The sequence below is a fragment of the Pholcus phalangioides genome, unplaced genomic scaffold (genome assembly GCF_987345545.1).
Source record: "Pholcus phalangioides strain wild (caught in Gottingen) unplaced genomic scaffold, Ppha-v1.0 ptg000010l_1, whole genome shotgun sequence".
NCBI lineage: Eukaryota > Metazoa > Arthropoda > Arachnida > Araneae > Pholcidae > Pholcus > Pholcus phalangioides.
The window spans coordinates 22,286,605-22,309,678 of NW_028301603.1; the positions used below are offsets into that span (position 1 = coordinate 22,286,605).

The window sequence follows — 23,074 nt, forward strand, 5'->3', positions numbered from 1 at the left end:
AAAACCCTGAATTTCAGGTTTTTAACCAATCAGCGTTTTCCGCTGCACACGGCGCAAAATTTCTACTCCTAGGAAAATCCGGCTTTACGTCGGGCGTGATTGGCGGACTGCTTCTGGAGAAGTCAAAAGCGTCTTGCGTCGCGCGTTTCACCCATCTTCTCTTCATTTTTGTTGTTTTCTTTCCCTTCCCTTCAAACTGGAGCATGCAGACGACAGAGTAGCTGATGCCACTGCAATATAGCTTGGTGCATCATGATCTGATGCACCAAAAGTTACGAAAACACAAACGCGCAGCGTGAATGTGTAACACGTTTCTGTCGACGTGCAATGGCCGGGGCAATTCGGTTCACATGGCACAAAAAACTTAATCCTAGGAAAATCCGGCTTTATATTTATATAGAGGAGAAATAGAGTATATTTCTTATATTTCTTCTCGATGGGTTTAACAAATCCTACACATGGCGAGAAAGCATTCGCGCATGCGTGTTCTGATATCTACCATCCTGTAGTGACAGCCCACAAGCCTCATAGGGAATTTCGACGCATTCGTGACTCAGTGAAGATCTCATCAGAAATTAGGCACAACGGGATGGTATTACTTTTGTATAGAATTTCGTAGAAACTTCTGGATCGGGCATAATCAGTAAAACATCCGCGAGGCTTCACGCAACTGATCTTTGCTTTCATCCTCACTCAAGTCTAGCAAATATCAAAGCTCGTGATTGAGAAAAAAAGAAAGAAAATTACTCGTTCTAATAACAATTGTAAGTAATTTCAAATTGTGTATAATTTGTTTAAAAAATCCTATCCTTATTTTATTTTTTTTTTTTGTTTCTCATTGTGTTGTTTTCACGCACCTAATCCTTGTTATTACTTTGAGATGCATGTGTTTTTTCCATACATATTTCGGAATGGCTTAATTTGAAGGAAACCTCTATTTTGCATGTTCATTAAAATTGTGCGTTAGTGTTATCACGAGTGATTTTCTAAGCATAACATGTTATTGATCCACATTTTGTACTCGGTGATTGTATTTATAATTTTCTACAGCTTATGATAAAGTTTTTTTTAAACTCTCTAATCATGGGCTTAACGTACAATTACTTAAATGATTGGAAGCTCTCCTGAAAAGGTCTTTTACAGTTTGTCCATTTTAAATAAAACTCCATCTATGTCTGTGAATTCTCCGCAGTGGTCGGTCCTCTCCATTATTTTTTAAAATTCACTTAAACAATCTCAGTACCGCAAGAATTGTTTGCAGATGACTGCGTTATTTACCACATAATTACCATTATACCGTATATGAGTCGGATCAAAAACTACGTCAACGGAATCTGCCTCCAGATCATGGCCTGTTGCTCTGTCTGAGGGAAGAAATATAAGCAGATGGTCGAAGAAGGCTTGGATCATGCCAGAAAATGTGTTGTGAACCTAACGTATTGCTTGTTCTGCCATCAATCTCTAAAACAGTGTTTTGCATTGTTTTGCAACGAACCTTGGCTGATGGGAAAACAGTGTTTTTAAATTTTTCTTAAAAATCTTCTGCGACGTGTGTCACAGATTTTGGTATATTCTGCTTTGGGGGCATTAATTATTTTTTAAATGTGATCCTCACGTATTCTCAAGGGATTAGCATGATTCGTCCAGGGATTTTGTTAGACATCCATGCCTGAACTGGGATTCGAACCCAGACCTGCACAGTCAGAGGATAGTTCCCGAACCACTGGACTGCTAGGAGTCTATATTTTTCAAACTATGTGTGAAGTGGAATGATTGTAGATCAGTTCACATTTGCACCCTAAAAGTTGTGGGAACCACAAGAAATCAACTTCAGCCGATTGTCACTGTAGCAAAGCTCATCTTTGACTAGTGTACGACATGGGAAATGCTTATCAACACCTTAAAAACAGTTTTCATGAGGGTTTCCTCATAAAAAATATCCCTTTTGAATTTTCATAATCAATAACTTAACTATATCTCAAGTGTCTGAAATTAAATACCTAGGCAGCAGTATCTCGGCAGATCTATGTTAAAAGAAACATGTTGATCATATCTATCATAAATGTCTTAAACTTTTCTTCTTTTGCTGCAACCTTAAACATTCCATTCGAGATGTCGGACTCTGCTATCAAACAAACCTATTTTTGACTACTCACTGCTTTAAATTTATTTACAACCATCTTATTAAAAGGCATGAAATGAACTTACACTAGAAAAGTAATATATAAAAATAGCATAATAAAAAATGAAAAATAGTCAGTAGGGGAAGCACATATAGAGCCAGGTCGAAATCTTCAATAACAAATCTTGCTTAGGCGTCGCATACAAGTTCTGATGGCAAACTGTTTCAGATTCTTCTCACCCAGCATCTGTACCCGTTTGATAAACAATCTCTTCTGACCATTGGTATTCTTATTTGGAAGTGATGCCTATGTAGATTGGCTCGGCTGTTTATGATCAAGTGGACTAGTTTGTAGCACATTTTCAAATCAGGGATTCTACGCCATTCTAGAGAATGCAAACCTAGATATTCCGACCTCTGGTGATGATACCAGCTATGAGTTTGATGAACTCTCTGTTGTTTTTCGAGTGGCTTTATGTTGTTAATTTCTTAAGGGCTCCATACTTGTGAACAGAACTGTAGAGTTGGGTGAATGTACATGCACACAAAAAGCATATGACAATGTATGCGTATCATATTTGCAGTATACTGTGAATAACATGTATGAAATTCTATTAGCTTTGCAAACTACGTCATAGTAATGTTAAGTAAAATCCAGCATGCGGCTGATTGCACTATCTAATTGATGCAAAATTCCATTACCCCAGTTGATGATATTCAGAATCAGTGCATCTGTCCAAATGCATTGATCCACATTTTGATAATTGAAATAGGGAGTTTATACATGGCAAGTCAACTGGAAAAGTTGTTGGCATACAATTACAGCTTCTTTTGTCGCAACATAGTTGTAAGGAACAAACTCCTCCTCTCTATTGTTGATTCTCCCACAATCATTAAATTTTCATGCAACGTTAAACAATATATGTATAAATAAATTACTATACGGAACTCTCATGATTTTCCATTTTTTTACTGTAGGTTTTGATTCAATATGGTGAAAGAGACTACTTACTATGATGTTCTTGGTGTCAAGCCCAGCTGTACTGCTGATGAGTTGAAAAAAGCTTACAGAAAACTCGCTCTCAAATATCATCCTGACAAGAATCCATCCGAGGGTGAAAGGGTAAGATAATTTGGTTAATAATAGCCTTTATTTTAACAAGTGAGCCAGATTTATGTAAAATGGTGAGTGATCAAAATTTTGCTAATACATCTCATAAACATTCACCGGTGGAATTTTTAACAAACTAACAGGCACTGGAAAGTGTTGGGTTATGTGCTTGCACGAATAAATATTTGAGGTTGTTCTTTTTACCAGGCAGCCTCTGTTTACACCCTAGTGAACAAAGGCTGCCTGGTAAAAAGAACAACCTCGGATATTTATTCGTGCAAGCACATAACCCTTCACCCAACATTTCAAAGAAGAATATTTTCTGGGCATCAGTGTCAAGATGAACATCGGAGAAAAAGTTATTTTTCTCCCCCCAGTATCGGGTCCTCTTGAAAGTGTGCTACCAATACACCAGAACTGAATGAATGAACGCCAGAACTTTACCACTTTACTTATCCCATTGCCGAGATTTCTTCCAGCCCAGCTTCATGATAATACACCAGGACTTGACAAATCTAGAAAAAATGCTAAGCACTAAGGTTTTTTTTACTGACAAAATCATTGTATTTTTTTGGGACCAAGTCTATTCTAGCAAACATTTGCCGACATAATTTCTGATGGGTTTGGGCTGTCTTTAGATTTCAATTAAGTTATCATACATGAAAAAATTAAGTGTCAATAATAATTTTTAGCCACACTACGGTGACCTGGCACTGGAGCCCCTGCACCAGAGATGCATTTCTCTGTATCAAGCAAACATAAGTACTATTGTGATGTGTTGAGTGGAGGCGTTTTGCCCCCACCCCCTTTTAACTTTAGCAAATACACTACTTCTGAATCGCACATGCACCTTATCCATATTTCTCTGCTAATGAGTGAGTGCATGTTAGAATGTGTGCTTATGGATTGTGAACCTAATGTGAAGTTTGTCTCTGTGTAATGCTAGTTATAATGCTTCCATCTATTTTTCAAGCTTTTGTGAATGAAAAAAAGTGGAACCTCCCTTAATGGACACTCCCTGCTAGCTGCCACCTCCCATTAATAGACACTTTTCTGATCCCCAGTACTGTGGAATAGGGCTTTAATGTATCTCGCTCACCATTAGCGGACTATCGATAGCGGACAGTAAAATCAGGCAAACTCTAATTTGCAAATGTGTTCATAAATCCAGAATTTACCTTATTCAATGGTGATTATGTATAATCTCAAGCTCATATTTGTAGATATGATAATCTGTCAATTAATTAACTGAACATAATTATGGTCCAGAATGCTGATTCCGAATGGTAATGTTAATATTTTATTTGCACATGCTGATACGCGTGAAGAATACTGACATAACTGATAATGTTGCTAAAAACGTTTTTACTTCTTCACACTTATTTTAATTTCATTTTTATTGAAAAATATATGTAGTGCACATATCATGTATGAGAAGAAAGGTTATAATTTTTCCATATTTTTATCAGACTTTCCAACTTTATTTGGGAATTATGCATAATCACTGGTAAAAGTGATAAATGTAGTGCAATTTCATCAAACTTTCTTTATCGAGCCACCAATATCCACTTTTACATAGTAACATATAGGAACCAATTGCGGACATTCCCCGTTAGTGGACAAAAGTTTTGGTCCCACGGGTGTCCGTTATTGAGAGGCTCTACTGTATAATGATTGAATATTTGTACCATTGTAGGCTTGTTGCTCTCTGTTGCAAGTGATCAGCAAGTTATATGGTGATCAGCTTGCATTTGCACCTTGAAGTTGGGAATCATAGAAAACTACAGCCGGCCATCTGTGGGATTGGGACGAATAGTGATTTTACCAAATACTAAATATTCAGCTTATGTTTTAGCCAAATACCACTTTTTTTTTAAATCTGTCACAATTATGAATAAAAGTAGTGGTGTTTTTAATTAAAAATAAAATAGTGTTCCGGATAATATCTCTAGGGCTCCCACTCGTCCTCCATTTCCTACTTTTTGGTAAAATGGCCTACTTTTATCCTACTTTCTCGGTTTTGTCCTACATTCTAGTTTTTGTCTTATTTTTCCTACGAAATCCTATCAACAAAATTCATGCAATTAACTTTAATTGAGCAAGGAATCATCAATATATTGTAAATGTTGTAGATTGCAATTAATGATTCTGCCAAAGCAGAAATTGTATTGTTGCAAAGTTTCTTTGAAGGAAGGTGTGAATGAGAGATTGATTGATTCATAAGCCTATTCTAGGTAGAGATGTAAAATTCTCGAGAATAATCTGTAGATGATTGAGGAGAATATTCTCTGGAAGGACCATTATAAATAACTTGAATATTATTCTTAATGAGAATATTCTAATTTTATAATATAAATATATAGGCCCTATATCTTCGAAAATATTCTTTGGAGGGACTAATTTTACAAATTACTAATATTCTTATCGAAAATAGTAACAATTGTTCAGAAGTTCAAGTAAACTGTTATTTTTACAGAATTATAAATACAAATACAACGCCACAACAGGCAAAATGCCCAATGAGGTGGCTTATTCTGAAGTTGTTTATAATAGTCCTTCCAGAGGGTATTCTCAAGAATATTTGTAATAACATGCATTACAATAAATAATCTCTATGAATAACTTGAGAATAATTTATATTATTTCACGATAAGAATATTCTTCTGGTAATTTATAATGGTAGTCCTTTGAGAGAATATTCTGTGTCCCCCATCTCTTCCCGTGAAGAAGACAGATAATATTGTGGTTTGCAGCCCACAATATTGTGGTTAAGTTTAAATGCAGGAAAATGAAACCAACATAGTGAATTGCACAACTTGCAAACAAATGTGAGTGATACAAAATTTTTTAAGTGTATGTACATTGAAGAAACAACAGTTCTGTATCTTAGAATTAACTATTTTCTACCGTGTCCATTCAAACATTTTTTCTTTCTCTTTGCATTTTCTTTCAAATATTGTAAAATATGTAATTTAATTTTAAACCCGTAATTTGTATAGTATTATTGAAATTGACTATATTGAATATGTTATGTTAGAACGAAGGTGATCGTATGAGAATAGCTTCCTTATCAATCAACTTTGGTTTAATTTCTTTTAAGGGCCATGGGTGTCATATTAACTTTTTTTTCTGTGGAATTCTTTAATACAGTTCACGTCGCTTAATGTGATCACACCCAGACTCAGGGTTTCTGATAACACTAACTGAATACTAACTATATCCGAAAAAGTCTTGTTTGCAAGTACAGTGATTGTACATCTTGTTTGGTTGAACAAGATCTATGATTAATGGGACAACCATTTTTCTTTCCCATATAATCGGTTACAAAATGTTCGATCATTCCATTTTTTTGAGATTCTATTCTAAAATGGGTGGCCCTCTTTTTTTTTTTTTTTTTTTTTTTTTTTCTTCTTCTTCTTCTTCTTCTTCTTCGAGCTAAAATTTTACATTTTCTGTTAATCAGCCATGTAAGGTGTTGGAATGGAACTGTCTGATGTATATCAAGAGTTGCAATGTTTTTTTTAATGTATAATATGTTTCATAGATCCCTTTTAAAAAGTCTCAAGAAATTTGAATCTAATCAACTGAAAGACTTTCTGGTCATGAACTGAAAGAGTTTTATTTTATTTTTTTGGTCATACATTTGCCTTCACTGCAGGAAGGTTATTGCAAAAGCAGTCCTATGTATACATGGATCAAAGTGAAAATACAGTGATACCTGAGTTTTCATTGATAATCTGTCTGAAAACAATTGGCGGAAGCTGTGGCAATTATTTTCATATAAATCAATGTTAATCCAATTCTTTCTAGATAATACTAAAAACAATAAGACATTAATATAAAATGAATATAAAAAAAACTAATGTAAATATTTTAAATGAACATTTAACATGGAATTTCACATTTTTATACCTTTCTGAATACTGGCATATGGAAGACGGCGAGAAGTGGGGAAAGAAAGGTGCAGATATATTATTATTTGGGGGGGGGGGGAAATGCCCCTCCATAAAGACCTTAGGTATTGAGGCACAGAGTTCACGTGGATTCGGACAAATTTTTCAGTCCCCGACTTGTCCAAACTTGCACCTACACCATGCCTAATGGCACTGTGTATGCCAGTGTGCCTCTTGAATTTTTCGAACTAGCCTCTGCTGGCCTTAAAGTCACAAAGCACACTAGCACTTGTCCCAGGCATTTTCTTAATGAGATCAACATAAAACAGTCTGGCCTTTTCATGCATGATGGCCTCCGAAACAGAATCGCCATCTATTTTTGATTGATCCAAATTAATAATAATTGTTCGACACCTTCTATTGCTTGCGATCTCTGCTTCATTAGCACATTCACACCTTTCATTACATTAGCCTCCTTTATTGCTTCCTTTTCACCACAGTGGAACTTATCGTAACTTCCTGTACATGTGGCCGATTTCAGCAATCTTAATGCCGCTCTCGTATTTTTCATTTATTTCCTTCAATTTGATTGTGTTCTTGGCCTTTTTCAGAGAGCTACTGGCTCTGGAAATTTTCTTAGGTCCCATGAAATTGTTTGACTAAACGTGTGGGGGGATGATGCTCACACAATGGGAAACAATGTCGCACTGCAGGAGAACGAAAATTAGCAGCGAAGTACAGGGGCAACATAGATGAAAACAAAGATAAATTTTTCACAGAAAAATCAATGAAAACCAAAACTGACGATAACCAGAGTCAACGAAAACTGAGGTATTGCTGTACTATAACTGATTACAACATTAACCATTTAAAGGCCAAATGGAACATAGTTTTTATTTGCTAAAATTTCATATAAAAATTAATTCAAACATTTCCAATTTTTATCATGTACAGAGAAAAGTTCAAAGTATTTTTTGAAATATATTCGGAAACCTCAGATTAATAACTTTAATTAATACTTTTTTTGACAACTTGAAATTTGGCATTTTTTTGGGCATAGTTGCAACGATTAGCTTGCATTTCCTGGTTCTTTAACATTTTCCCCCAGTAGCCATTGAATGGATGAAACAAGAAACACCAATGAAAGAAACAAGATTTAGATTAAACTATAAGTATTTATTCAATTATGTATTAACTATTAATATAACGTTTTAACAATTATCACAATTAAACCTTTCTCTCAATATTACTACAGAATAATAAATGGAACGGTCTCACCGCCATGCCCAGGTTTTCACGTATTAGTTCACATCGTCCAATAGACACTCCCAGGTGTCTACCTCACAACAGAACACTCTCCGGTACCAGTTTCAGACGGCTTGGTGTCTCCAAACACACGTTGAGATTAAAGCTCAGCCACTGCGTAGGGAACTGGAGGCGAACGTCCACGAGTAGCCGGTCTGGCCACTAACCAATCCACAGGCGATGGGATCATGCCGTTGGGTTTTCACATGAAGTTCAGCGATGAGACGGGTGAACTGCCAATGGGCACAACTCTACAATTTCAGTTCATTTTTTCAGAGAGACGATCTAGCTCACGCCTCAATAGGGCGTGACGTCTTAGTGATTAAGACAGGATGTTAGTCGGAGGAAGGTAGAAGTGACTGTTCGTGCAGATCTGTCCGGTTTTATACAGAAGCATTCCCACAATGCCCTAAGGCAGAACCAATCAGATGATCGAGGGTGTGGTATCGAGCTTGCGTCTAATTATCTAATTGACATAACTTCATGAGAGAAAAGGAAATATTGTAAAAGTTATAATACTGAATCTGGAAACCAAACATAACAAATTGCGGACGATCGGCGGACACGCGATAGATCCAAGAAACGAAAAGGTAAAACAAACTAAAATATATTAAAGTGACTAGGACAAGGATGATTTCCGCGGGGGCCTAAATAGTAATGTTACATTAATTAAATAACTTCAATTAATTACATTAATTAACTTCAATTAATTGCATTAATTAATAGCATTAATAAACTTTTTTGACAACTTGAAATTTGACATTTTTTGGGCATAGTAATGATGGGTAATTTAGCCCACTGATTGACAACTTGGCACTAATCAACAATGGCTTGTACCATAGGCAGAATTTTCTTAAGTTGAGGGTTTAAAATTTTTTTCTTCTGAAGTGGGGGAGGGAGGGTTAAGTGTTTTCCTACAAAATAACACTATATAATCGTGGGGGGGGGGGGGTTTCCACCTTGCATATGCCAATGGCTGGTACATTTTTGGAAAATGTTCCAACAATTTTACTTTTGTTAATGAAAAATCCCTACATTGTTTCTCAAATATCCCTTTTACATTTATTTTTGTGCAGAATTTGAACCCACACGAAAACCTCACTAATTTTCATTCTTAAATGTTGGCAGCTATGGAGCTATGGGACAGGGTCACCAAACATTGCAAAAAAAAAAAAAAATTAATACATTGTAATCAGTGTTTTTGGCAGTTTAAACCAGTTTTTGATGCTGCTTGTCATCTCAAAAACCCAACCTTGCATTTTATGTTGAATAGAAAAATTTGATGTCACATGCTATTATGTATCCAAGTTTTTCTTGCTCTATATTGTTGACTCTAAATATTTTGAAGTTCTAAAATTTCATCTTCCAGTTCAAGCAAATTTCGCAAGCATATGAGGTCTTGTCCAATCCAGACAAGAGAAGAATCTATGACCAGGGTGGAGAGCAAGCTATCAAAGAAGGTGTCCCTAGTGGCAATGTCTTCTCTTCGCCTATGGACATATTTGATATGTTCTTTGGTGGTGGTGGCGGAAGCAGAAGAAGGGAGCGCAGAGGAAAAGATGTTGTTCACCAAATGGGTGTAACTTTAGAAGAGCTTTATAACGGTACAGTGAGGAAACTTGCTGTTCAGAAAAATGTGTTGTGTGACAAATGCGAAGGTAAGACTCTTCATGGAGTTTGTTATGAAATATAGAACTTGATAATTTGAAGGTGTGGTACAAAAGTTAAAAAACTGGATTAGCCTGGGTATGGTTGCATGTGCTACTGCCGAAGTGTGGCCAATTGAATTAGCAGAGTTTTGGCCAAAGTCTGATTTCCAGAAATGATTCAGGCTTTGGCCGGTCAATTTGCAACGTGTCCGGAGATATCTAGCCAAAGTTTGATCTGCTGATATAAGACGTTCCAGTAGGCACCAAATCCTTTTTTTTTTCATCTCCACTATGTGATACATGGCTATATATAGTAGCTGTATTGGATTAGCTCCATATGATGAGATAAATTTGAGAAAACTATTTATATATAATAATATACACATATAATTTTTCTTGTCAAATTTTAAAAAGATTACTATATTGTGTCATAGCTAATATGTGCATAATTATTGCAAAAAAAATATGCCAAATAGTGATAAGCCCGAGTCATGCCTTTTCTTTTCAGACTTTAGCCAGGGATCTATCTCCAGCCACTTCGCAAACCAGTTGGTCAAAGAATGAAACTATGAACCTCTCTGCTAATTGTACGAAGTACAGATGACTGGATACCAAGCAAAGATAATTAGAAAGAAAAGTCACATTTCTCGTTTGGGAATCAAACCACCAACCTTGCACTTTTTGGGGGCTTGTTCTACTATTAAACTACATAGGACAGACAGTTTATTTCCAAGAACACTTGGAACACATTTTATTACAAGAACACTGTGTTCATTTGGGCTGAACAGGACTGCACAATAAACAGCCTCCTAACTCAGCCAATCTCTCCATTAAAAAGTCTTGCCGCAGAGAGCAACAGGCCTACAACGTTACAATTATTCACTCACTATTGCTACGGACAAACGGGCGTGAAGCGAGAGAAGGAAAAACTGCAGAAAAATTTACAATAAGAAATTGTATAGCACCGGTCACAAAAGGTGCACGGTAACACGTGTTCCCTGCACAAAAGGTGCGTTCTCAAGGTCGCATGCACAAAAACTCAACTGGTTCCATTTTTCACATGATTTTCATCAGTCTGGGTGGACATGAGGATTTTATCATGCTGCAATTCTTTCTTTTTTTTTTGCCATTTTTCTCCATTTTTCTTTTTGCCAGAAATGGAGCATTTCGATAGCGAGTTGATTATTGTAACTAGAGCCCAGATTATATGCATTTGCATATTTTGGCCTTTTGGCATTAATACGTAATATATAAATGCATAAAATAAGAATTTTCAGAATTTTTTTTTTCTGGTAGGATTTGATGAATTAATTGTTTACAATACAGTATTTTCAAAATATCAACCGTTTTATTGTACCGTATTTGCCTGTGTATAATCCATTGGTGGCGCATAATCCACCCATGAAGTTTAAAAAAGAAAAACCCCATGTGTAATCTGTGGCAGCGTACTATCCGCAGGATTTTAAAAAAATAATAAAAACTTGTTTCAATAATCAATCCATTGATATGCTTATTAATGAAATTTATTTACGAAACAATAGCCTTATTTACAGTTCAATCACACACCTGCCAACTATCCGATTTTTACCTTTTTTCCTGCTCTCCAAATTTGTTAATTTCTCCGGATTTTGGCAGAAAATTAGATTTTACGCGAGCTTTCACATTGTTGTGACGTCAATGCCTACCGTCACCGTTAGGGAAAACACCCATAGAGGAGAGCCGTGGTCATTTCCATTGAGCAACCGTTAAAAAAAGCTTGTTGACCACATTGAAGCAACTGGCAAAGAGGTGACTTTGTTTACTTAACGTTTATCGGCAATCATCTATCAGGGGCATGAACTTGGTTGCTGAAATTCCTGTATAATCATTATTGTATTCTATTAACAGCCGTGCGGTAAACACAAGTTCTTTCGTCAGCAGCTTTGTATTTTGAAATTTTTAAATTCTTTCTTCCGATTAAATATGTCTTCAGAAAGAAAATATAAAACTTTGAGCTATATAAAGCTTTTAAGAGTTCATATAACCAAGATTATCAATCACTGATAGCATCCACGAAAAGAAAATGTTTTCTTTTGTTTCATAAAACATGAGTGTTTCCGAAACATTTGTTTTATGAACAGTATGTAGATGTGATTTCTATATTCTGCATGGAAAGGCTGACATGGAATTATATTCTGCTCAGGGGCAATGCAGAACCTGCCTGGAGGGGGGGGTGGAAATTTTTCTTTGATCGAATCTGAGTGTCGGGGGAGGGGGTACCCCCCTCGGGAGAATTTCTGGATTCCAAAAGTTGGCACGTCTGCAATCACAAATTTTCAAATTCAGACTCATGAAAATACTCATCAGTAGAGCCCAGATTATATGCACTTGAAAATGCCAAAATATTCATTAAAACCCAAAATATGAATATCCTGAAAAACGAAAAATTCCAAAATATGTACCAAAAATGAAAAAAATACCCATAATAAAGCTGTTCAGTAATAAAATACCAATAACAAAATAGTTCCGACGCTATTTCTAAAAAAATTGAACGTTTATGACATCTCTGGAAATATCATTACAATAAAATAATTGATATTTTTAAAATACTGTATTACAAGCATCTTTATTAATTCACTAAATCCCACCTCCAGAAAAAAAGATATTATGAAAATATTATGAACAATATTAACTTGAAACATTATTCAAAAAAAGTAATTGAGCCTAAATAAATCTTTAAAATTATGCACTTATTCTGAAAATTCTTTGATTTTATGCATTAATGTTAAAAAGGCCAAAATATAATCCGTGCCAGGGTATGAAAAAATCAAACATCGGATTTTGATTTAAAAAAAATTTTTTATTAAAATTAACTGACTGCTTATTAATTATAACAAACTAATTATAAATGGCCATAATCAGAAAAAATATGCCAATGCGTCTATGACCCCAAATCATAGGAATCTATGTAGGGATATATAAGGATCAATATATAGGGGCCAGTGAAAGCCAGAATTTCAGGCATTGGCAGGGTCAACTGGGCTGACCCTTTTTAAGGGGCAGTGTTTGCTTGTCTTAATGGGCATAAGGTTGCTTATGACAGACAACCAATTAGGAGCTGGTACCGTGATGTCACAAAACTTGCGTTGGCGTCCGAAATATGCTCTCGTGTGACCTGGGGGTAAAAGGTGTTCGAAAACAGGTTTGCGTCCAGCGGGAAAACTCTCCTGTGTGTCCATAGCCTTAAAAAATTGATTGCAGATGGCAGCACTACACAGAAACAAACTTCACGGAAGGTTCACTATATATATACACACATTCCAACATGTACCAATTCGTTAGAAGTTCTGCAGAGGAATATGGACAAGGTGCCTGTCTGGTTTAGTAGTAACCTCCTAACTCAGCAGCAGCTCGTAAGGAAATTAGCCTCCAGATGGCGACAGATTCAACGACATTCTATGTTGCTATCTGGAGGCTAATTTTGTTACGAGCTGCTGCTGAGTTAGGAGGCTGTCTATTGCACAGTCCTGTTCAGCCCAAAGGAACACTGTGTTCTTGGGAAAGAAAATGTCTGTCCTCTGTAGTTTAATCCATTAAGGACGACTTCGATTTTTTGAAAGAAAAAAAACAGTGCAACCACTCCCACCATTTATTGGCAAAGAAAAAAACTAAAATGTTGAATGGCAGATTTTCTTACCAACTGGTGTTAATGGTAGAACACGCGCCTGGAAAGTGCAAGGTTGGTGGTTTGATTTCACACAGAGGAATGACTTTTCTTTCCAATTATTCTTGCTTGGTATCCAGTCATCTGTACTTCGTACAGTTGATCAAAGCCAAAATTTGGACATTGGCCATGTCAATTTACAACAAAATTTACCAATTTGCAAACTGGCTGATCATTGACTCTGACAGTAACATACAAAGCTTAAATATATATTTAAAAAAAAGAATTTTTAGATATTGATATGTATTAATGTACACACAGTGTTGTCCAGAAAGTAATACCTGTTTTCAAATAAAGCACAAACTTGAATTTTTCTTACATTTACATACTTTACGATACTTTCCTACGTAGTTCCCATTTAAATTTAATCATTTGTCATATCTTGTTACAAGCTTTTAAATACCACTCATATTTTTCTGTTGCCATTCCATGAATAAAGGCTATGACCTCTTCTTTGAGCTCCTTATTTCAAAAATGTTCACCACCTATAAACTCCTCCTATAAAAGTTTGGTGAAGAGATGAAAGTTACTAGGGGCCAAGTCAGGACTATAATGGGAATAATCAGTTATTTGCTAATGGAACTTTTCAAGGACTTGTTTCGTTTTTTCAGCAACGTGAGGTGGTGCATTGTCACGCAAAAGCATAATGCCACTAGACAGCATTTCGTGCCTTCGATTCTGAATCAATCATCACAGTTTCGTCAGTGCGCATCTTCATTTATGCTATCACCTCGTTGCATGAACTCAATGAGAAACAATGTTGCCATGAGTTTTCAACTCAAGATTGCTTGAGTTTTTTTGGCCTAGTCGGTGAATGAACATGATTCTACTGCATAGACTGAGGTCTATGGAACTCTTCCAGCATTAAAACTTTGATGCACAGATGACATATCAGTCACATCACTGCACACGTCTTTGATTTCCTGTAAAAAAAATCTTCATTTGGCTGCACATTTTTAGCATTAAGATATCAAATTACAAACTTCACTTTGCAAAAGGTGGCATGCTCATGAACAAAATCTTTTGAAAACCTAGTTTTAATATTTTGACTATTGTGCAGCTATATAGTTACATTTCATAGACCACCATCTCACGTGTGAATGAGCACTTAATCAAAAAGTATCAAATGTTTTGAAAGGTGTTATTCAATTTTCTAATGGTATTATTTATCTTTTCTTTGTATAATATAAATGTTTTGTTTACTTCATGCCCGATTTCCCTCATACCAATCCTATTTTTCTTTTTCTTTAGGTCGTGGAGGAAAAAAAGGAGCCTGTGAGAAATGTCCCAAGTGTGGTGGAAGTGGTATGGTGGCTCATGTTCAGCAACTGGCTCCTGGAATGGTTCAGAGAATTCAGACAATGTGCCCAACTTGCCAGGGCCAAGGTGAATACATCAATCCTAAAGATAGGTGTAAAAATTGCAATGGCAAAAAGACTGTACGAGAACGAAAGCTTCTTGAAGTACACATTGACAAAGGTACTTTTTATTATGTATTATATTTTGATTGTATTTATTTGCTAGATACATAGCCAATGTTTGATATCTGGAATTATTCCTGAAAACCAATATTACTTTGTAGTGTAGAACTTGAATTTATATAAAATATACAGGATATTAAAATTTCTTTGAGGAAGAAATCAAAAATGTGAGTTATATATGAATTTTCCTGCAGTGAGAAAGACATTTTTGATTTTGTGCAGTGGAACCTTGATACTCCAACCTACCTACACTCCAAAAGTGACCTAAGCGATTGTCAAGTTAGCGAGGTGTTATTTGATCTCGCCCTCCCAATTTTTAAACATCATTTATGTCATGTAGTTGTACTGAAAAACATCGTTTAACAATTCTATTCTATCATCTATAAATTAATTTAAAAAATTATATGACATTTTCTTCGAAAAATTTCTGAATACGCTTGAAATATAGTGAAATAAACATAAGTGTATCAAAATATCTGTTATTTGCGAATTAGCGGTGCGATTGTAGACAGTTAGGAAAACTCATTTTTTAACTTAAAAATTTCAATCAAAGAAACCTTTGTTTTTTAAAATATTCACATCCATCTCTCACTCAAGAATTACTGATATCATCAGTAATTATCTATGACTTTCATAGTCTACTAGCTTACCCGTCGCGTGTTGCTGTGATCTCAGAAGAAAGGAAATTCAGGGAAATGAAGGAAAGGAAAAAAAGACTATGCCAGTATCCTTCGTGGGAGTGTACTCAACAACTTCCCAAAGTTTCATGGCGATCAGATGAATGGTGTAGTAATGCATAAAAGACATACATACATTTGTTTTTATATATATAGATAGCTCAAGTTTCCAGGCTCCATAATTTGGAAAATAACCCTACCCTCAAGGTACGAGGAAGTATTTTCGACCAACAAATGACAAAAAAAAATAAAATGAATAATTGGTGAAATGTCGTGAAAATATGGATTAACTGACTTGCCAATCCATAAGCAATTTCAAAAAATTAGTTGTGGTAACACAATGTGAATAATGCACAATGGTTAAGCCAGGTTTTTTGGTTTAAACCGGTTTTTTGTTTTAAATAGTATTAACATTAAAAACAATGAAATTTCTGAAAAATCATTCAAACTTCCAATAATTAACTAAAATAAAATGTTTATTAATGTAATTAACACTATTCCCATGCTAAATAATCAATAAATATTTATTACATTTTAACAAAAACCAACTTTTGCAATTTAATTATTTTTTGCTTAACTCAATGGATTACTGTGTGTTTAAAAATTCTTTTAATGTTATTATTAATCATATAATATATAAAGGTTTTTCTCCAGTTACTTTCAGTATACTTCATTAGGAAGCTATTTTGCAAAAAGTAATAAAAATTAGGTGAATATAATGTATTTAATGAAGCATAAATAATGCAGATTAATTAGCGATGATTTATGATATACAGGGTGATTATAACTACGGTTCTGATTTCAAAACACTGTTAAAAAAAGAATGATTGTCAGAATGACTTGAAAATTGACATGAATATTCCTGAAAAAATTCGATTTTATTTTATAAAGGGGAAAAAATACTTAATGTAAAATTAATGACATCATCCAACATGTGGGAAATTTACTCGTAGAATGGAAACGATAGCCAGTCATGGCAGAATGATACCTTAATTATAGCATTTCATGATTTCATAATTCATGGCAACATCACAAAAACGAATAAATTGAACAAATAACTACAACATACTTAAGAAATGTTAAATATGTTGCCCACCAAGTGTTCTGGCTATGAGGTTGAAAGCACAAAAATTCTTGTTCAACAACAGAATCGGAGTATGCTATGGTCATAATGTGGATGTGCTTGCGATTCAGCTTTATTAAACCAAACGCCCCCCCCCCACCCCATTCATATTCCTGAGGAACTTCTAACACATATAGGGAATGTGCTGGAGATTGCAATTCACCCAAGTTTGCAATCTGACCACTGTTTATAACATTTTGAGGTACCCCTACAGCTAGAAGTTGCAAGGGTTAAGGTGCATCCTTTCAAAATGCATCTTCAGCAGCTGGTTTGCTGGTATTGCAATGTGCATCTTGATGAAGGTTCTATCCACACACTGATGCTGTGGAAGTGCCGAAATGATGTTGCACAAAATAGATTATACTGCTGGCCAAGTACAGCATCATCTACTTGCACATTTTGCACTTTTTCTTTTGCAAAAGAAACGTCCATTGTTTCAGGAGTATCCATGTAAATTTTCAAGTCATTCTGATCAGTATTTATTGTATAGTTTTGGAATCAAAACTTTAATTATAATCACCCTGTATATAGCTGATTATTTTTCATAAACCTGTTACTACTATACAGTAGAACCTTGATTAACTGGGCTTAACAGTGTGTGTGTGAAAGTATAAAAAAAACAACTATTGAACATTAAGACTGGGAGATATACAGTAGGAGATGTGCTACTTCTTATGGGAAAGAAAATGAAAATGTATGTGAGGTAATGTAACAACTAGTACACTAGTCTTTAAGGACAGCTGGTGTCTTTATTGGATTATAAGACCACCTGCTCCTAGCATGATGGTGTCGCTACTGTAGCTGTTTCTTTGTGAAGGAAAAAAGAAACCATGTGAGATAATACACCACTACATTCAGATGTGTCATGCAATCCTTTAGGTCTGGACACACATATCCGCACCGTGCCCGACATGTGCGTCGGCCGAGTGTAGGTCATCACACGGTCAAAGAATAATTCTTTGCTAAGCAATGCAGCCGTTCACACATCACCGCACCGCGTCCGCTCCGTCACCAACTAGTTTATTTTATATTTTTACGGTGACGGTGCGGTCTCGGGAGAGAGAGAGAGAGAGCAGATTTTTTTATAAAAGAGGAGAGAGCTCATTTATTTTATGTCGCTTCTCAATTTTCATCAATTGCTGAATTATTAATTCCATTTATTTCTTGATTTTAATCAATTTCTGCATTATTACTTTTATTAATTATGAATTTTCAATAGTTCTGGAATTATAACTTCCATTAATTCTAAATTTCAATCTATTCCGAAATTATTTCTTTCATTAATTCTGAATTTTCATTGGTACTGAAATAATTTCTTTCAATTATTTTTAATCCATCGATTCTAAAGTTTTCCTTAATTTTTGTGTTAATTCACATTTGTGTAATTATTTTTTTTTGTATGGGGGTATTTCTTAGCGCTCGTGTATATTCAGTATGCCGATTCCCTCTTCCCACAAAATATATGAAATCTTGTTTTAAAGAGAGGGGGTGTCCTAAACATTTTTCGTGCCCCAAAATTGTTTAGATGCACCTGGCCTTGCTTCTGTGGTACTAGCGTAATATGTAGAAAACATATGGATAAACATTTTCACAACTTTGATGGGAAAACAAAGTTTAAAATTATGTTTCACATAGCATATAACGAAATTTTGCCAGGGAGATTTTTGTTAAAATAATAATGTAAACTTGGAAAACTAACTGGGTTTAATTTCCGATGCTCTATAAATGAATCATTGTTTTGGTTTTAACATAAATTATATATATAAATAGAAAACGGTTCGAAACTTTTTGGGGTTTTTCTTATGGGAAAATATAGGAGACATTTTAAATTTGGTACTCACATCAGATGCAACATGTTAAGCCATAAATGCTTTACCCATGTCCTGTGCTCCAAATGCGGCCCTCGGAAGCATTTGACATAGCTGCCAATTCTCCCGAATTTTAGCTTCATCGCTCGACATCCCAAAAAGTTCTTAAATCTCCCGAATTTTTACGAAAATCACAAAAATCCCTAATTGTCCCTTAAAATTCCCTACTTCATTAAAAAAAATCCCCACTTATGAAAACAATCCCTAAGGAATTTCTTTTGGGGCATCTTTTTTTCCCTTTCGAAATGACGTCACACGTCGTAAATGGGGAAATTCCCTTTTTAAGGAAGTTTTACAAACCCTCTAATGGTAACAAGAAAGTTGTTTGTCTTAACGTGCAGGGAAATGGCTTAGCAGCCAATAGTCGTGGATAATAATTGAAGATTATAGTCACGCGCATGTGGTCAAAATTTCTTTTGTTATAACGTGCGATATAACAAAACACGAATACTGATAAGCAAAAACATATTTAATCAATTTTAAAGGTACTTATTCCGATGAATTTCCTTTCATCAAACATTCCAGAAGAGGGCCGACTTTTCCTTTTTGTACAAGTTATGTTACGGACATAAACATCGGTCATGGAAAGACTGCCATCATCACTCGTGAAATGAAAAAAAAAAACATCAAGCAAGTGTCACAAAAAGTCGGTGTTCTTCAAAAATTGACTGTGTTTTCCTTCATCTTCCGATGATTTTGGGGTCATTCGCTCAGAATGTTTGTTCACAGCATTTCTGATTGAACACAATATTTATTTTTACATCATTGAAGTTTTGACCTCCAATTTCGCTTGTTTTTTGAGTAGGTATTTTATTCCCTACGCTCTAACTTTTATATTTGGAAAATCCCTATTTTATTTGGAAAAATCCCTATTGTATTTATTAGGGAGTGGTTTTAGCATAAAATATGGGTTTGCGCGAAAATCTCCCGAATTTTCATTTTCAAAAGTTGGCAGCTATGATTTGATGTGGCCCGTGACAACAAAAAACAAAACAAGGCTCTCGAGTGGTCTCAAGCACATTTCAAGATCACTTGAGCAACTAACAGCACACCTCCAGTTCACTTAAGTGGATCATGATACATTTGCAGATTATCCTATTTAAGTGGTTAGTGGCACATTTCCAGATCTCTCGAGTGGCCTGCGGCACGTGCCACTTTTTAGATAATTTTGGAGGATCGAGGCTCATTTCTGGATAACTTAAGAAGCCCACGAAATATTTCAAAACAATGAAGTGGCCCACACCTTCCAAAAAGTCAAGCACCTTTGTGCTAAATATCTGACAAAGGTGTTTCAGCGACTGGGACTTTGGCGATGAGTGCTTTAAATTACTATCGAATACTGGTGAGGCTTTATCATTGAATCAAGCCCCGGCAAACTAAACACCCCAATTGTTATTGATTTTAATATCCATTTGCCATCTGCAGAGGAGCCAATTTTCAGTTTAGAAGATTCCGCAAACACACACACACACACAGAGTAAAAGATATGCTCGCTCTTTCGTACAATATGCTCCTACTGAGCTGAGATACACTTCTCCGAGGTGTTATCCGAATTTGACACCACCTGCCCCTACAGATGATTATATTTATGATGGCGGTTGACTCTGAATAAAAAAAAAACGAGTGTGTAGATGAGGAAGAGTACCCCTCTCCCCCACAGATTGTTTTGATTTCTATATGACTTTTTTTTTCTCTCTCTCCTTTTATCACTCCGTAAATAATCTCCTCTCTCCAAACTATAAACAAGAATGCATATAGTCAAACTAAGCAAATGGCCGTCTTTTTATTTTCAGCTGCATTAAATAGATCCTATCCTTTTTTGCGGGTTTGTCACATACAAAAAATCTATCAGAGATCAATCCAAAATAAAAAATTTATATACATGTATAGATTATTTACAGAAATGTTTAGAACAATTAAGTATTGTTAATTTACGCTAGGGTTATTATATCCAAATCACTCTTAATTAATTTACTGAACATTTTGATTACACCGAACCGGCTGCGTTAAAGACTTGAAGCAATCGACACAGCTTCCTAATCAGCATACGGCAGCGACACGGGCAACACGCGGAAAGGTGTGGTCTGAAGAGGAACGAGCCGAGCTACGGTCCTGGCACGGTGCGGATATGTGTGTCCAGACCTTTATTCGGGAATTTGCTTAAGATATAGCCAAAGGTTAGAAAATGTGATAAGAATGAAAATTTTTGGCTTCTGTATATAACTTTAAATAACTAAGATATTTCATGTGAAAAACATATATATATATTCAGGCCACCTTTATGAGACTTTTTGAAAGAAACCACTTATGAAATCTTATGTCATTTAAAGATATACCATCAGAATGTATCCCAAAGATATAAAATGTGGTAAAAATTAAACATTTTGGCTAATAATGAACCAATATGATATTTTTCAAGGAAAAAAATGATATTTAGGCAACTTTTATTAGATTTTTTTCCCCCTGCTGTTACGGGAAGCATTTTTGCAGTTTACAGGCAAAAACAATTAAGAACGCTTCAAACTAAGATGTTAAATTATAAATTACCAACCCATTGTCTGTCAGAAACAAAAAGTTTTGATTTTAAATAGCTATATGTGTAAAAAATAAACTTTTCTATGTGCTATTTCGAAAAAATCATTGGAAACCATCAAAATGGCAGAAGAAAAAAAGTAAAAACATTTTTAAAACTTTTTTTTTTTTTTCAGCATATGTGTAAGAAATAAGTTGGTTTCATTATTGTAAGGGGTAAAAAAACAAATATTTTCTACAGCGATATTTGTTTTCGTAACAGTGGACAAAATCCATGATTTTCAGGTATTTGAGATCAATTTTATTTTTTGAAAATTCAACTTTGAATTCATTTCAAAAATATGGAATGAATAATTTTTTTTGGGGGGGGGGGATGACCCAGATATCAAATAAAAAAAGTGTTGAACATTGGTTGAATTGAAGAAGATGTGTGTATAAATACACTGTATTAATCTGAATTTTTCTGGTGCTACGAGTCATGCAGCTCATCAATATTTACGCAAAACAATGATAGATGTTTAATCAATTGCTTGGAAATGTTTTTAAATCAGTTAATACTTTTTAAATACTTAAATTTTTATGCTTACAAATATTAATCGAACATGCAAATTGGCATAATAATTATATGTTGAGGTATGAATTTGAATAGTTTCAGTATAAATGCACCATTCCTTTATATTTTTGATATGAATCAGTACCTTGACCTAGAAATGTCTCCAAGAAAATTCTATTAGTTCATGTGTAAGTTGTTTGATGTAAGTTATTATATGGTCCATTAAAGCGGGGCCGAAATGTGTTTTCTGATAAGATATAGTATGCATAAAATTCAGCATTTTATAACTATTTTTTTCCCCTTATTTTATATTCGGGTGCATATTAAGAATTTTTTACTGAACATGACTTGCAGGACTAAAATTTTATTACATTAGTGGACAGTCTATAAAAATGAAATGTTGTCATCAGGGCTGCAAATAGAAACGAAAATTCATCATGGCATCCTCCTCCCATAATTTTGAGTCAATTCAGCAGCCGGGGTGCCAAATTCTGCCCCTCCCCAGTTGCAGCCCTGATCAATGTTGTGATATCTCATGAGTTGGCATTGAATCTTTAGGTATGGAAGATGATCAGAAAATAACCTTCAGTGGTGAAGGGGATCAAGAACCTGGACTAGAGCCTGGCGATATCATAATTGTACTTGATGAGAAAGAACATGAAACTTTCAAAAGAAATGGAAATGATCTCATAACTAGAATGGAACTCACTTTGACCGAGGCATTGTGTGGTTTCCAGAAAACCCTCAAGACACTTGATAATAGAATGCTTGTTATTTCTGCTATTCCAGGTAATTTTTTTCTCCCATTTATCATTTGGTTATTTATAATTATTTCTCATGTTGGTTTATAATCACTTTGACTTTTAGGCCAAAACATTGATTCCTGCTTCTGTAATAGTATTCTGCAGTTCTTAAAATTGAAATTAGCTGTAGACGTTTAAGGGAATTTGTGATTCAATTCACAAGAGACAGTTCCAACACTTCTTCATCAGAAATTATTTAGTATTCCTCGGGATAAAAACAAAGATGAAATCTCAAGATTCAATAACATTATTTA

The 23,074-nt window shown here is 35.0% G+C and overlaps 1 protein-coding gene across 1 annotated transcript in view; it reads left to right on the forward strand.

The window, feature by feature from the left end:
* Positions 1-520: 520 nt before the first annotated feature.
* Positions 521-23,074, forward strand: part of Droj2 (DnaJ heat shock protein family (Hsp40) member A4-like) — a 30,851-nt gene continuing 8,297 nt past the window's right edge. Inside the window, exons 1-5 of the mRNA XM_089237918.1 lie at positions 521-764; positions 3,101-3,245; positions 9,801-10,089; positions 15,035-15,262; positions 22,576-22,806. Coding sequence (XP_089094044.1) covers positions 3,114-3,245; positions 9,801-10,089; positions 15,035-15,262; positions 22,576-22,806 — 880 coding nt within the window. The 5' untranslated portion in view covers positions 521-764; positions 3,101-3,113. The remainder of the gene's footprint in view (positions 765-3,100; positions 3,246-9,800; positions 10,090-15,034; positions 15,263-22,575; positions 22,807-23,074) is intronic.